This window comes from Eschrichtius robustus, chromosome 7, assembly GCF_028021215.1.
Source record: "Eschrichtius robustus isolate mEscRob2 chromosome 7, mEscRob2.pri, whole genome shotgun sequence".
Classification (NCBI taxonomy): domain Eukaryota; kingdom Metazoa; phylum Chordata; class Mammalia; order Artiodactyla; family Eschrichtiidae; genus Eschrichtius; species Eschrichtius robustus.
Window position 1 is genome coordinate 134,406,697 of NC_090830.1, and position 16,745 is coordinate 134,423,441.

General features: G+C 46.3%; 1 protein-coding gene across 2 annotated transcripts in view; it reads left to right on the forward strand.

Moving 5' to 3' along the window:
• DOCK1 (dedicator of cytokinesis 1) overlaps nt 1–16,745 on the forward strand; it is a 525,198-nt gene that overhangs the window by 172,101 nt on the left and 336,352 nt on the right. For both annotated transcript variants that reach the window (XM_068548757.1, XM_068548758.1), the window contains exons 24-25: nt 6,566–6,636; nt 9,263–9,369. In XM_068548757.1, coding sequence (XP_068404858.1) covers nt 6,566–6,636; nt 9,263–9,369 — 178 coding nt within the window. The remainder of the gene's footprint in view (nt 1–6,565; nt 6,637–9,262; nt 9,370–16,745) is intronic.

Genomic DNA, 16,745 nt, shown 5'->3' on the forward strand with positions numbered 1-16,745 from the left:
TACTCTTCGTTGCGGTGCGCGGGCTTCTCATTGCGGTGGCTTCTCTTGTTGCGGAGCTCGGGCTCTAGGTGCGCGGGCTTCAGTAGTTGCGGCTCGTGGGCTCTGGAGCACAGGCTCAGTAGTTGTGGCGCACAGGCTTAGTTACTCCGTGGCTTATGGGATGTTCCCAGACCAGGGCTCGAACCCGTGTTCCCTGCATTGGCAGGCGGATTCTTAACCACTGCGCCACCAGGGAAGCCCGGTCCTTATTGTTTACCTGTTTTATATATAGTAGTGTGTACCTGTTAACCGCAAACTCATAACTTATTCCCCCCCCACCCCATCCCCTTTGGTAACTATAAGTTTGTTTTCTATGTGAGTCTATCTCTGTTTTGTGAGTAAGTTCTTTTGTATCATTTTTTAAGATTCTGCATGTAAGTGATATCATATGATATTTGCCTTTGTCTATCTGACTTACTTCACTTAATATGATAATCTCTAGGTCCATCCATGTTGCTGCAAATGGCATTATTTCATTCTTCCTTATGGCTGAGTAATATCCCATTGTATATATATATATCACGCATCTTCTTTACACATTCATCTGACGATGGACATTTAGGTTGCTTCCATGTCTTGGCTATTGTAAGTAGTGCTGCTGTGAACATTGGGTGCATGTATCTTTTCAAGTTATATTTTTATCTGGATATATGCCCAGGAGTGGGATTGCAGGATCATATGGTAACTCTATGGATACCATGAGTTCTTTTTTTTTTTTTTTTTTCCATGAGTTCTTAATTGCCTGGATGTTAAGTGATGAACCCAGTATTAAGAAGACCACTCAGCAACTTGCCTGTCTTTTAATATTAGTAGAATAGCTTTACCATTGGCCCCTGATTTTGTTTCTTGTATCTTTCTCTGGATTGCTGCCTTTCAATCAGTGCTCAATGGCAGGGAGCCCTATTTTTTTTGGTGGTAGTTTCAGTTGTACCTGAATCCTTCACGTGCCTGAGTGTGTGGGGGACTGAAGTGCGTGTGCTCAGCATGTCAGTGGGTCATTGCACATGTATTTGAGGCCCAAAGGCCTTTAGAGTTGGACCCGTCCGTCCTCATGAGGACAGATCAAAGCTTTTCCAAGTTCAAAGAGAAGTGCCAGCCTGGACTTAAGTTGCCATTTTGTTAATTTAGGTAAATTTATAGTCAGCTGTGAAAGAATAACTTTCTTAAAAAGCAAACACTGATTTGATAAGTTCAGTTATGACTGAAAACACAGGACGGGTAAACAAAGCTCAAACATTGAATTCATTTACATTCCTCTGTTGTGCTGGTCTCTCTGTTCCCGGCTAGGCGCTGTCAGGTGGGTGTGTTCACACAGGTTATGTGGCCCCCGGCTCACAGCCCCGGGAGGGGTGGGCGAGGAGGTCCCACTCCAAGCTGAGCCCTGCCTCTCGGGCACATCCCACCGGCCTCACCTCCTCCCCACCCCACTCGCCCAGTGAACTGATGCGTGCCCCTCCCACTGCCTGCAGGGACCCTAGGCAAGGCCTGGGAGGCACGCTGGTGGTTGCTGACATGCCATGCGGGCGTCCGGGCCTCTCCGCTGCCATTTGAAAGAGGCTGGCGTGTTCCGAGCAAGATTTTGTGTAAATAAATAACTGGTTTACAAAAACTAATAGAAAACAACAACAGAAAAAGAGACGTCTCCAGTGCCCTCCATTCCTATTACCCGACTGTCTCTGAGATTTGGCAAATGATTCTACTCATTACTTACCACTTTAATCAGGACTTTATAAATGGAAGTTTTCACTGAATGGAGAGTTTTGCACGTTGAAGAAGGTGTGTGTGTTCACATCTGCACACATCCCCAAACTCTCCTGCCGCCACAACGAGTAGTGAGCACCGTCCGTGAGCACCATTGATGAGTTGGGGGGGTCCCGTCACCTCCTCGGCACCCTTCCATTCTCCCAACTGCCGCTGGAGGCCGCCCCGTTCACCGCTACTAACCTCCATCCTTTTGCACTGAGGGGTACCCAGAGGAAAGGCTCCCTTCCTGAGTTCACATAGTAGGTGGCGGAGGCAACAGCCTGGCCCGGAGCCCGGGTCCTTGTCCGGGGGGTGGCACCCGCTCCTGGGCGTCATGCCGTCTACCCTCTCTCGTCTGCATGCGGGCCTTCTGTTTCTGGAGGCGTCTTCTGCAGATGAGATTCGACCCAGCGCCGTCCATCACCGAGCAGGAGCCCTGCCTTGTCTGCCCCGCGCTGCACATCTTGAGAAGCTCTCGAAGCAGTAGCCCCTGCCCTTGAAAGAGACCTGAATTCAGTGAATCAGCCTGACTCCACTGAGGAAACGGGAGCCTTTTCCTGCAAGCGCGAGCGGAAACCAGAACACTCAAGTCTCTCATCAAATAGCCAATGTTAGAAATGGGCAAAGCTGGCTGCGCCCTTCACGAGAGTGGGGGATGGCATGTGCTTTTTCAGGAGGCTTGGGCTGCCCTGGGGGGACCTCAGGGTTCCCTCGGCCTCTTCTGGCTGCTCGTCATCCTGGAGGGGATACAGTTGGGTCTCTCAGCTAACGAGGCCGATTTCTGTGGGTGTGAAGCAAAGAGGTGGAGCGTTTCTTGAGGTTAAAGAGGTGGTTTTGGGCAAAGCTCTGTTGGTCAGGGAGTCATGGAGGCTCTACTGTGTCTAGGGTCCTTGGCCGGGCCACAGCCGTGAGACCCTGGTCTGGGGGCTACAGACTCACGGCCCATCGCGGTAATATTCCTAGATGGCTGACCCGGAATCCGTGTGTCTTGAGGAAAACGATGGCTAAGCTAAGGGCTGAGGAGTCACGAGGTTCACTCTGCATGTTTAGGAGCAGGGGCAGGAGTGGGGGAACAGTGACCCAGGAAGAGGGAACAGCATGGGCACAGCCGCGGAGCTGGCAGAGGGGTCCGGAGCGCGGGGGAGACGGGAAGAGGCTCCACGTTGCTGGAAAGGGTCCTGCAGGTGGAGGTGGAGACCACTGACTGGGACCTGGGGGGATGGGGCCCCGGCCTCTGAGGATGCTGGGTGCTCAGGCCTGTATCCCAGGAGCACGGCGTTGCCACCCAAGTATCTCAGTTAGATCTGCATCTTAGGAAAGCTGCTCTGGCTGCGCGTGGGACATGACCTTGAGGAGGTCAGAGCAGAGGCGGGAGGTCCCTTAGGAGGCCATGCCTTCCTGCCAGAGGGAGACACAAGTGGCCTGGGCCAGGTGGTGGACACTGTAGGAATGGAGAAGGCGGAAGAGGCAGGGGGTGTGGAATAGTGAGGATCCACCGGGCTCTGTGATTGGTCAGAAGTGGGCTGTGCCCAAGACGGAGCATCCTGAGCGTGTGACCTGGGGGCTCCCGGGCGCAGCGCCCTGAGCCTGGAGCACCGGGGCGTAGGGTGGGGCCTCCTCTAAGGCAGGGGGAGTTGGCAGCGTCTGTGGGGCAGCCACGAGCCCAGTGGCCGCCGGGTGTGTGAGTGTGAAGCTCAGGAGAGAGGTGACCTGGGGGACAGGCATTAGACGTCCGCAGCTGGCCGAAGGGGTGTGGAGAGGGAGGAGAAAAGTCTAGAACAGGACTGCAAGGACAGCCACCTTTAAGGGAGGGGCAGGGGACAGAGGAAGGTGGTCGCCCTGGCAGTGAGGGCTGTGGATGCCCCGGGAGATGAAGGTTCACAGCAGTGTCTTGGGAAGGTCACCTAAGGGAAGACCTGGAGTCGCTGTGGCCTTGGCAGGAATGGAGACTTGATGGCAGCCGAGTCAGGCTGCAGAGGGCGGGGAGGGAGGTCGGGGGAGTGCGCTGGTAGTGGACCCCGGGGTGAGTGCACAGCTTGGGAGCTGTCTGTGCCAGGGTGGGCGGTGGGGAGCCTGGGGCTGTGGGTGGTTTCAAGGGGAAGAGGCTGGCGTGGGCTGGAGTGTGGAGGGAAGGGGGCAGCTGGGGTGAGAACTGGACCACCTGGAGAGCGCAGGGACGGGAAATGCAGGAGGTGCTTGATCTGACGGTGGGGCAGGGGCCGTGCCCAGCGGGCAGGATCCCCCCCAGTGGAGGCAGGTGCTCCCTCCCTCAGCCTGGAGGGACAGGCAGAGGCCGGGCATCCGGGAGGCTTGTTTTGGCTTGAGTGGTGGGCAGAACTGCCCGGCCTGTTCGCCTGATAGTTTTGGTTTTCCCTGAAGCAGGGGGTGAGTTGAGCGAAAATCCCAGGGTGGGATCCTGGGCTGGAGGAGAGCTAAGAGAGGCTGAGATGGTCCCTGGGGGAAGGCGGAGGGTGGAAAGGAGCCCACGACCGCCGGAGAATGGAGAGAACAGAGCTGAAAATGGGGTGCGGGGGCACCCCCTCGCCTTCACTTCATTCCGTCTGTCTGTCCTTGTTATGTTATCCAGGACTGACGTGGGCTCGTGGCTGCTCTCTGTTCTCTGTGACCCTCATGAACTGTAAAACGTGACGTCCCCAGGATCTGGGTCAGTTAGGCAGAGTTCCCTGTTAACCAGCATTTGGGGATCTCCGCGGGTACAGCCCTCCCTCTGTGGGTGTCGCCTGACCTCGGGTCGGGGAGCCCTCGGGAGCAGGTTAACGCAGCGCCCGGCGGCCCCCGGGCAGCGAGCAGGGGGTGGGCCACGAAGGCCTGTCTTGTTTGCCGCTGTTTGTCCTTGTAAGATGGTACTTATCACGCCGCTCCAGGCAGATGCTGCTTCGTGGGGTACAGGATAAAACGCATTATGCTGACGCATCCTCGCCCGCGGGACCCTCACAAGCTAGACAAGACACTTTCTGGCCCGAGCAGTCAGCTGTGCAAACGCTTACCATTAAACGTCACAATAAAGAGAGTTTAGTTTTTCAAAGCAGCTCCAAGGTATCTGAAGCAGAACTTTGGATACCAGAATGAAATTGTTTCTATTTAAGGTTCTTTTCAAAAGTTGCATCTCAAAGCAGAGAGTTGGAATTCCTTGATCAGGCCGGCATGGAAGGTCAGGGTTAACACCTGGGGAAAAACACCCCTAACTCTGTAGTGCAGGTTTAGAGGTAAACTTTGCTTACCCGTCCTTGATCATCTTGACTGTGGAGCGCTAAGGCTTGAGGGGCTTGGAGGTGGACTGGCTCCAGATCCTGGCAAACAACTTCACTTCACTTGTGCCTTTACTTGATTTGCAATTATTTTCTCCCCGTGTGTGGCTCTTCGTCCTTTGTTGTCTCAGCAGAAGTTCTTTTGAAGAGCAGAAATTCTTCATTTTGATGACGTACAGTTGATCAAATTTTTTTCTTTTACAGGTTATGCTTTTGGTATCATATGAAAGAAATCTTTGCTTAGCCCAAAGTCACAAGTATCTTCTTTTAGACGTTTTATAGTTTTAAGAATGTAAGATCTATGATCCATTTAAAGTGAATTTTCATACAGGGTGTGAGGTATGGAAGGAATTTTATTTGGTGCTGGAGGAGGGGGCACCTTTGTCCCTTGTTGCAAATCAATTGACCCTATATATTCAGGGTAATCCGTATGAGGTGGGTTTCTGCCTACTTGCTTTTGGAAAACAATGCTAACAGATGTTTAGGTAATAGGTGTGGCATTTTCCAGTGTTCAAAGTGTTATCCAGTTCTCTTGTCAATTAGATTTTGAGCTTTATTGCAGCCCCTGGAGGTATTTGACATGAGTATTATTTCCTCCATTTCATTCAGGAAGGGGGAGCCCCCCGCCCCCCCCCCCCCCCCCCCCCCCGGTAGAAGGAGTCACTTAGAGTCAGAGGCAGAGGGGGGCGTCCCAGCCAGGGTCAGAACATTTAAAATCCAGGACCTTTTCCCCATCGCATATAGATGAGGGTGGGCTGAGGCTCTGGCTTCCCACCAAACTGAATTTTAATTCTAACTCAGTTCAGTACTAGCTGTGTGATCAGGGGCAAAGTAATTAACATCTCCATTGTCAGTTTCCTTGCCTTCCTACACAGCTAACTCCCTGTAGGAGGTCTGTTGGAATTAAAGATAAAATATACAAGGGTCTAGCACAGCACAGAGCATGTATTAGGATCTATCATTATTACCATCACTCTATTTTCTGAAAGTGTGGGTTTTCTAGAAGATACAGAATGTGAATATAGGAGATAAAGTTACTAAAGAAGAAAGTGATTCCAAGTTCAGGAACCTAGATGTACAGGCAGTCATTTTTGGAATGGAACAAAGGCAGTCATTCTAATTGTTGAATGTGGTAGCACTACAGTGAATTTGTTGGCGGAGGATTCTTCTGGGGGCACAGGTCTTCATTCGCTAGGATTTCCTTAGGATAAAGGGGAAAATCACATAAAAGCTTAGCACAGTATTGGCATTCGTGAGCAAGCATTGAATGTTGGCTTCTGCTAATATCACTTTTATTATGTGTCAGTATATCCATGTAACACATCTCCACTGTTTGTGGATCAGAGGCTTTATTTTTTCCCCTCCATTTTTGTTGTGTTTAACCATCAGCTTCTCATCTGGAAAGTGATCTTAGTCTTCTTGGTATGTGTGTGGTTTTTCAAAGTAATTACAACTTCGTATTACATTTGCCAACTGCCTTAGGCTCAACATTCTTCTTTGTTCTTGGTTTGCAGGGTGCAGCGCTGAAATACTTGCCAACCATTGTCAACGATGTGAAATTGGTATTTGATCCCAAAGAGCTCAGGTAAGGAAGCACCCAAGGCGAAGCCTTCCCGTGTGCCACGCTTGGCCTTCTTTTGAGGGCGTTAGTTCACGGGATGCTTGGCTTGTCTCATGTCCACATAGTTCAGTGCCCTGGATCTTTCTGGAACATGTTCTAGTGATGGTGTCTTTGACACTTTGCCCATTATGTCTTTATGTGGAAAAGGTGTCATCTATCAACAGTCACAATATTTTCTTTAGAAGATTATTTATAGCCTCATGCATACATAATATAAATTGGGCATTTTGCATCCTTTAGAGTTTAAAATTCAATAAGTGGTTCTTGGGTTTGGGTTTGGGTTTCAGCATCTAAACGTTTTGACTCGGGAGCTTTAATATTGGTGTCTCACCTCCTCCCCCTCATTACCATACAGCTTCTCTCTGGGGGCTCCTGCCCAAGGGCTGTGAACCTCAGACAGAGGAGCCACAAGTTGTCAGCTCAGGTTATAGTAAAACGAAAACCAAACAAAACAAAACTCTGGGCAAGCTGGACACTGGCTTTCGGATGGCGAGTCAGGCTGGGGACCGAATCCTTCCTTTCACCTTCCGATTTTGCCACCGTCACCATCCACGCTCAGTCTCAGTTGTTTACTGTGCAGATGTCACTGCATTTGGAAAAGAGGTGTGTTGAGCAAGTGGGTGCACGGCCTCTGGGACCCCAGACATCCACAGCACAGCCCTCGTCTGCCCCTTGTTTGGGTTTTGATTTAACATTTGACACAATAAACTTACCTGCAGGTGATGGCACCACTTGACCAGCCAGAAAAGTCCACCTAAATGTTAGTAAAGGGCCATCTGTCCCTCGGGTGGTTAAACGGAATGAAAAACGGTCACCCTTCCGTACGTTATGTCCACCATAGGTCAGTCATGCCCTGGAAGTGAAGGGTGAGGGGCTTTTGGGAAGCCGCTCTCCCCACGAATCATCATGTGTCTGATGTACCTGAGGATTTAGTGTCCTGCATGGACACATTTATTTTTGCTCCCAGACACTGACAATACTGGTTATAGTTTAGCAGGTTCTAAATGAGAAAAGGAGGCACAGATGGGCCCATGGGCAACAGGTCTGCCCTCCTGGGTCTCTCTGTGCTCTGTCCCTGCAGCCCGGCTCTCAGACAGTGGTCCAGACAAGGGCAGTATCAGCAGCCCCTGGGAATTTGCTGAATCTTGGGTTCCTTCCCAGATCTTCTGAATTAGACATTGGGGGCGGGGCCCAGCTATTTGGTTTTAGTGATGCCTCCATACACTCTCAATGAATGCTCCTGTTTGAGGACCTCAGGTCTGGAGAAGCAGAGGACGAGGGGGGAGCTGCAGCTGGGTGGGCCATGGCCATACTCTGGGCCTGTCGTCCTGGGGCACGGGGACCAGGCCTTTGCTCACTAGAGGGGTGACGTCCATGTTGACAACGGGTGCTTGTGCCTTGTGCTTGGACATCCAAGGAAGACTCCCTTCCCCAGGACCGGCCCCATCTGCTCTTGGGCCCTTGACTCTTTCTGCGTGCGTGGGTTCCTCTTCAACACCTTACCTACTGATTTTTTTAAAAATGACATTGAAAATCATGGATGTATTTTTCCCTGTTTAGAAAATTGAGTCATGTTTTGGTGGAACAGAAGAGATCACAGAGGAGAATAACTCAAAGTTAATTCCACGAGGATCTGGATCTTTCTAGTTATCTTTTGTGTGCAAGCATGCGTGCACACACACTAACACACACGTACATACACCCCTAAAAGAATTCAGCATTACATTTTTTATTTTACAGTCGACTCCTGTGCTGAAGACATCTTGTTTTCCCACATCAGGAAGGAGACTTCTACACAATCACCATAATCTACTGTTAGAACAGTTTTGTCACCCCAGTAAGATCCCTCGTGCCCAGTAAGAGTCATTGCACACTCCCACCCCAGCTCTAGGCAACTACTAACCTACTTACTGTGTGCATAGATTTACCTTTTCTGGGCATCGCTTATAAATGGAATCGTATAATATATGTGACCTTTTGTGACTAGCTTCTTTCACTTAGGATAATGTTTTCAAGGTCTATTAACGTCAGGATTTCATTCCCTTTTATGGGTGAATTGTGTGGATCTACTACATTATGTTTATCCGTTCATCAGTTGATGGACATCTGGGTTTTTCCACTTTTCAAGTGTTATGAATAACGTTGCTATGATTCATATACAGGGTCTTGTGTGGATAAATATTTTCATTTCTTTTGGGTATATCCCTAGAAGTAGAAATGCTGGGTCATATGGTAACTATGTTTAACATTTTCAGGAACTGCCAAACAGTATTCCAAAGTGGCTGCCCCATCCTGCATTCCCACCAGCATGGTATGAGGGTACCAGTTTCTTCACGTCCTGGTCACCACTTGTTACTGGCTGTCTTTTGGATTATAGCCATTTTAGTGGGTGTGAAGTGAAAAATAACATTTAAAGCATCATTCTTTTGGAAGAGATTTTGGCCCATATTGTATAATGGGCCTATTCCAACATTCTGGTGGCATCTAATGACCATTCACTGAACTCGTGTCTCGTTACTGTCTTGTATCCCACTGGGTCGTTTTGCAGTATATCCAGCATCTCTTTTCACTTGTGTTTTTCCTTTTATAGCAAAATGTTTACTGATTTCATCCTAAATGTTCCCGTGGGTTTGCTGACCATTCAGAAGCTATATTGCTTGATTGAAATAATTCACAGTGACCTCTTCACACAGCATGGTGAGTGAAACCCTGAGAATCGTTAAATTGTCACATTCATCGTTGTCTGTAGACCTCACCCCGTCTCAATTCTCTTTTCTTTGTCAGAAGGAGTGGGGAGGTTGCAGCCAGTTAAAACAGCTCCATTACAAGACAGGAAGATTTAGCCCTTACCAGAGAATGGTAATTGGCATATACTGTAGGTAACAGATCATTGAAAAATGAAGGCACAAACCTTGTAGTTTGGAATTGAGGTATACACCAGAGCCCTAGGATAATCAGCATACATTGTAGCCTTTATGATGTGTGATTACCTATCCTGGGGAGGCAATCACTGGCTTCCATTGAGATGATTGCAACAAAAAATTTCAAATTTTCTTTAAATGTAGAAGTCATGGTTATGTCTTAGCCTGAACTTTGCATTCTGTGACAGGCTTTCTTCAAACCCTGCTCAAAGGAAAAAGAATTTTAATGATTCCTCAATTCATTTATCCCAAGGAACACCTCACGTTTCCACACGTTATGTCCCTACCCTTTTTATTAATCACTTTCTTTCTGTTTGGACAGATTGAATTAATATTTTACACTCGTCAAGAAGTTTTATTGAAAGCTTAAGACCTGTGCATAATTCCACAACCTTCCTCATTTATTGGAGACAAATGTGAAGACTGTTGAGTGACATTCTGATGGAGAGGCATACATTTATTCTATTCCATTGGTGTCCAGACGTTTGGCTGTTCCGTTCATTTTCTTTTGTCCTCACGTGTGGTGTTTCAGGGATGGAGCAGCTCAGGCCTGAGATGTCCCTGTTGAGAACTCGGTGTGTGTCTGATTTAGTCCTGTGTACCATCTAGACTACTGGACCCTATGTTTTTAGTCTTATTTCTTGATTTAACTTTATACAATTCAATGGAGTCTGCACTTATAGCTAAGGCTTATGTCAAGAGGAAATGCTAAGACCTCATTTGGGTAGGAGTGTTCTTCTGGAGAAAACACATCACACCAAGAAGTGCGTAGCTTTCTGCAGCCCTTCCAAACAGACATCTCTTTCTATTTTTCACTTGCATAAAAGAAAGTCAACTGTGTCGCCGTTATTTGGGACTCAAAGCCCATGAATCTCCTTAAGCCAGTAATCCCAACCGTCAGTATTTCAGGCTCTTCTTGGAAGGCTGGATATTGAATTGCTTATTCTTCAGGTGTCTTCTAAAGCTTGGGACTTTGTGAGACTCCAGGGAGGCATGGAGGCGATACGTGGAGATGCTACTTCGTTGTTTCTTTCCATATTGACTAAACTTTATACCACAGCAGGTGAAATCCCCTGCAAGTTTTATATCTGGGTCTTATTAGGTAGCTTACTAATATCTCTTCTTCCAACCATCCAACCCCAAGACATGCAAAAACACACACCACCACGACCACCACCATCACCATCACCATTGCTGCCACCACCAGTGCCTTCACTGGGCTAACAATTATCAAACAAATAACAGTTATCACGGATTGACTGTGCTTGGCTTTTATTGAGTGTTGATACAGGGACGACCTTCTTGAGGACATCTTACATACATTTCAAAATTTCTATTGCAAAACTTTTTTCCACATCCTTTGAATAAGGACCTAAGGCATAAATGGTTCAACTAAAAATATTTAAAATAGATCTTCTTTTAAGAGTATATTTCAAGGAAATGTTTTCTTCTATGGACACTCTATTTCTTTAGCTAGTAGATAGCTTGAAGGCAAACTTAGTATTGATTTTTGCGAATTGTATCAGCCGTTGTATTTGGCAGTTGCGGTTCTCTTTTCTGTGCTCCATTTCTGTGTTCACTCCTGTTCTGTAAGTCTTTTATCATAGACTGCTTTACGTCTCGTTTTGGAAATAATGCAGCATGCAAATAAATATTTAGCTTTGTTTGACAGGGAGTTGTCAGGATGTGTAACATTTTGGAATTATTAACTTAGTATCTTTCTAGATATTGCAAAGGTAGGCATTTAATCTTAAGAGTCAGTTGCACCCAACGTAGTAAATGAGATTGTAGGAAATACATGAATCCAGAATTATCACGGGCAAAATGAGCCAACATTAGCCTGAAGCTTCATGTCTTACAAGCAGTTCTAGAATCGTCCAATCAGCCGACATTGTCTAAGCCATAATCTTCAGTGCAAATGTACTTCCAGACGCTCACTGGCTGCCTGGAAGCATTTCAGAATGCATTGTCCAATGTGAAAATGGCCCTGCTTACAGGCTTTGAGTTTTAAGAATCTTTCTGGGTAAAGACAGCGAGGACAGCCCTGATTTTTCTCATCTTTAGGCTCCCTGCTGCTTCAGAGTTACCAAGAGCCGTCTTACCTCCTTGTCAGGAAAGATTTATCACTGGAAATCATCCGGTTGGTCTGTTCTTACGAAGATGTCATTTCTTGTGCAAAATATTCTGTGCCACATTTGGTATAAATATTTAAAGCCAAGCCATTTTCTGGTGAGATATGATGGCTGTGATTTTCTTGCCTTGTTCCATTTCTTGTTAATTTGTAAAAAAAATGTAGTTGTTTGTGTCCCCTTTCCTGATCCAAGTGGAATCAGTCCAACTAGCTCCCTTCGTGTCTGGATTTTTGGAATGTGTCATAACTAGGTTTAGCTGCACAAGCTACTGAATGTGCTAGACCTTCGTCAGTGTTCTCTGGGGGATGTGGTCAGAGTGCATCCCTGTCTGGCTCCTTCGGTTCCTCTGTTGGGCTCCAGGGCACGTCTTTGCTCATCAGCATGTGTGTTGCTTCACTCATAGAAGAGACTCACTTTGTTGCTTTGCTCTAAAATGTTTCTTTCCACCTCCCTCCAATATCAAAGCTATTGCATCGTTTTGAGAGTCTTACTTTGATGGAAGCGGGAAGCTGATCTGGGTGCAGTGAGGCTGGCAGTGAATTCTGAAACTGCCATTGCCCCTCGGCAGGAAAGCCTTCCCTTGCCAGGTTTGGGTGCCAGCAGGCCAAGGCTTCCAGTGCCCTGGTTGGCTCAGCCTGGCTCCCCTTCTGTCCTCTTTAAGGACCAGAAGACTGAGGGCGCATCCTGCTGAGTTTGTTAGGCTACAACAGGAGGTGTGTCTTTTGGCAAATCGGGTTGTGTTTGGCCCCAGCTGGTGTGGACACCACGGCTGCAGTCACTGCCATCTGTTCCCAGCCGTACCAGCTGTAAGACTCCTTCTGAATCAGAACCTTGCAACTCCCGCTGCCTCTGCAACCTCCACCCTGGCCCGAAGGAAATGAGAGTTCTTCACAGAGCCGTCCTTCCCGCTGCTCATTTCCACTTGCCATCCTAAGAAGTCACGCCTCCTTGGCAGAACCTGGAACATAGCTGTAGTTGCAAGGGTGGCTGTGGATTTGAGTTTTGGCTTCTGTACTGGGGAAAGAGAGCTCATAATGTAGAAATCTCCCCCGAATTTAAGAAGCCTGTTCAGAAGATGTGTGTGGACCTGGCCGTCCCGCGTGTCTGCCACAGTAGATTACGGACCATGCCAGGGCTCCAGCCCCTCCGCAGGTTTCCAGCGACTCGGAGTGCGTGGTGGGGTGCCAGTCACTTTAGCCTTTTCTCTGAGCACATGTCTCTCTCCCTTTGCTTTGCTTAAAAAATAAAATGAATGACTGGTTTGCATCATTTCTCCTGTAAATGATTTTACTTCCTCATTAATAAAGAACTATGCATGTCTGAAACCCTTGCTGGGATGAGGGCAGGCAGCTCACGAGAGGATTGCGAGTGTGTGTGATCACATTGCCTGGGTTCAAATCCTGCCTCTATTACCTGCTAACTCAGTGACCTCCGGTAAGTTACCCTCCAGGCTTCAATTTCTCCAGCTGCCCTTTTCTTCTTGCCTCCGTTACATATCTTGAAGATTAATACATGTGTGGTGCTGAGATTTACACTCAGCGTTTCATGAACATTCAAGAAATGTTAGCCGTGTCTTTTCATTTTTGTTGAGGATTCATTAGAAGAATGGCAGGCGAGACCCTGCCCTCATGGGGGGGTGTGGGGCTATCATGTCAAATATGGGGCAAAAGAAAACAGACCTGGACCAAATACTGGGAGGGATTACATAGCGAGCTTCCTCTGAGAGGCGCTCTGATCACCCTGCATAAATAAAATCTCCCCAGACACACTGCCCCTGGGCTCCTCCTGCCACTCCCCACAGCGTGCAGTCATTGCCTGGTTTTACTTCTTGGCTCGCTTATTTTCTCTGGTCCTTCTATCTATCTATCTATATATCTATTTATCTATCTATATCTATATATAGAGAGATAGATATAGATATATTAATATATATATTAATGTGTGTGTGTGTTTAATTTTTATTGGGGTATAGTTGCTTTACAGTGTTATGGGACTTTTATTTTTTTTAAGATTGTCTTCTTTTTGCTTCTGATTTTATTATTCCCCTGTTTTGTGGAAAGATGAAGTGGCAGAGGGGACAGCTCAACTCTACCTCTGGACTCAAGATAGCTCTTTGTTAAAATTACGGAAAATTTTAAACATATAGGAAAATGAGGAGAAGAGTGTAATGAATGCCTATGTAGCCCTCGCTGGGCTTCAGAACCTATCAAGTCATGGTCTTGTTTTTATCTCGGTGCTCCTCCCCCAGATATTTTTCTTTAAATTTATTTTATTGAAGTATAGTTGATTTACACGGTTGTGTTAATTTCTGCTGTACAGCAAAGTGATTCACTTATACATACATATATATATGTGTGTGTGTATATATATATATATATAATAATTATTATTTTTTTTAAAGAAATTCATGTTCTTTTATTTATTTATTTATTTATTTATGACTGTGTTGAGTCTTCGTTTCTGTGCGAGGGCTTTCTCTAGTTGTGGCAAGCGGGGACCACTCTTCATCACGGTGCGTGGGCCTCTCACCATCGCGGCCTCTCTTGTTGCGGAGCACAGGCTCCAGACGCGCAGGCTCAGTAATTGTGGCTCACGGGCCCAGTTGCTCCGTGGCATGTGGGATCTTCCCAGACCAGGGCTCGAACCCGTGTCCCCTGCATTGGCAGGCAGATTCTCAACCACTGCGCCACCAGGGAAGCCCTATATATATTATTTTTCATATTCTTTTCTATTATGCTTTATCACAGGATTCTGAGTGTAGCTCCCTGTCCTACACGGTGGGACCTTGTTGCTTGTCCATGCTTCATATCATAGTTTGCATCTGCTAATCCCAAACTCCCAGCCCATCCCTCCCTGTGCCCCAGATATTTGGAGGCAAATCCCAGCCTTCACAGCATTTCATGAGGTTGTCTTTTCAAATGTAAGTTTGTGGTCAGAGTAAATGGCATTGTGTCAGAAAACGGAGGGTGGATCCCCACGTTGGTGCCAGGAACCCACCTTGGCTGTTCTGGCTCCTGCTCTCCAGCTGAGGTGAAGGGCTTGGACTCGTTATCATGCTGTGTGCGGACAGCCAATGAATGGGCAGTAATGGCTCCAAGCATTGTTTCGAGATGTGACTTGACTACTTGAAAGCTGGTTTAAATAGATTATGTGCTTCACAAAAAGATGACTCTTGCATGTAATCTGCGGCATGGAGTGAGCAGATTTTCAAAGCAAGTTATGAAGAGACGGAAAGGTCAGAGCTTCATAATTTGTACATTTGTAGCTTTGTTCCCATGTGATTATATTGTTGCCCACATATCTAACAAAAGCTGTGAAAATTAAAGCTTAAATCCCATTATAGAAATGAAAAGTTTCAATATAATTAAATTAAAATAAACACTAGGACACCAAGGTTTGGGATTTATGCCCACACAAATATTTTACATTAATGTTATAGGAATTGGAATAAAAGAAATCAACCTTAGATACCGTTAACTTTTAAATTAGTCAAGAGCATTGGACATCCTTGCAAGAAGCCTTTCAGTTGAGCTGGGAGTTGTGTTCTTACCCACATGGGCCCCTTTCCGCTGCAGTCCTTAACCTGAGACCTTGGGAAAGCTCATTCCAGTTAACGCTGAATTTCCTTCCCTTTCAAGATCTTGTCTTCACATATTCTCATATTCAAAGAGACCAAAGAAACTGACAGATTTCCTTTAGAGCTTACTGTCTACTTACCTTATGTCATAAGTTTGTTTCTGCAGAAGAGTGTAAGATTTGGAGAATAAAGATTTGAAGATTTAGTGGTAAGACAATCCCTTTATAGTCTTGATAGTAGTTTAGTTTAATACTCTTGGTGGATTACTTTGGTTTAAGCTTACTGTTCATTGGGGGCACTTTGTTTGTTTGTTTTTTATTTTTTCCCTGATGTTTGGAATCTAGCAGTGAGTAGGAATGGAAAATGTGCCATTCCTTCATTCTCTGGCCATTCCTGTAGCTCTTTCCTTCAATATAACAAATAGGCTCCTTTTAGACAGTGTTCATCAACCTCATAAAACTTCATTTGTGTTCCATTTTTTTTCTTTTTTCCTTTAACATCTTTATTGGAATATAACTGCTCTACAATGTTGTATTAGTTTCTGCTGTATAACAAAGTGAATCAGCTATTTGCATATGTATATCCCCATATCCCCTTCCTCTTGTGGCTCCCTATCCCACCCCTCTAGGTGGTCACAGAGCACCGAGCTGATCTCCCTGTGCTATGCGGCTGCTTCCCACTAGCTATCTGTTTTACATTTGGTAGTGTATATATGTCAATGCCATTCTCTCACTTTGTCCCAGCTTACCCTTCCCCCTCCCCGTGTCCTCAAGTCCGTTCTCTACGTGTGTGTCTTTATTCCTGTCCTGCCTCTAGGTTCATGAGAACCATTTGTGTTCCATTTTTGAACAATACAGAGCTCCTTAAAAATGTAGGCCTGGAGAGCTCAAACAATTTTCCTCATTCTTATTTTCAAGGTGAATGATTCTTCCAGTTGTCAAGCAGAGTAAAATTCTCCTTTTTAATGGTGGAAACATTAGTTACAGCAGCTCTTTAAAATCTGAGGGCAAAGGCCCAGATGCCTATTGGGGCTAGCTAGTAGTAGGAATTAGCAAAGTCAGATTTCTAGACCGTTTTCACGGTGATTCGATCCAAGATTTTATATCTCTAAAAAAATTACCCTGTTAATCAATTTGTTGTGCTTTAAATCATAGAAAGAAAAGCTGTGTGTTTAATACAGACCTATAGTAAAATATACCTTCTGAATGCTTTGGATCCATGAACAAATCAAAATAAAATCTCCTGAGCTTCTCCACTGTGGAGAATGGAGAGATATTTCTCTTATTGAAAGGGTTCTTAAACCCAGGACTACTCTGCAGTAGTTTTTGTTAACTTGATGGATGTTCCACAGAAAGAAAAATTGGGGTTGGGACCATCATATGCCATAATTACTTAATGGTACCACTCGTATAGCATTCTGGAATACTTTAATTATATAGTTGT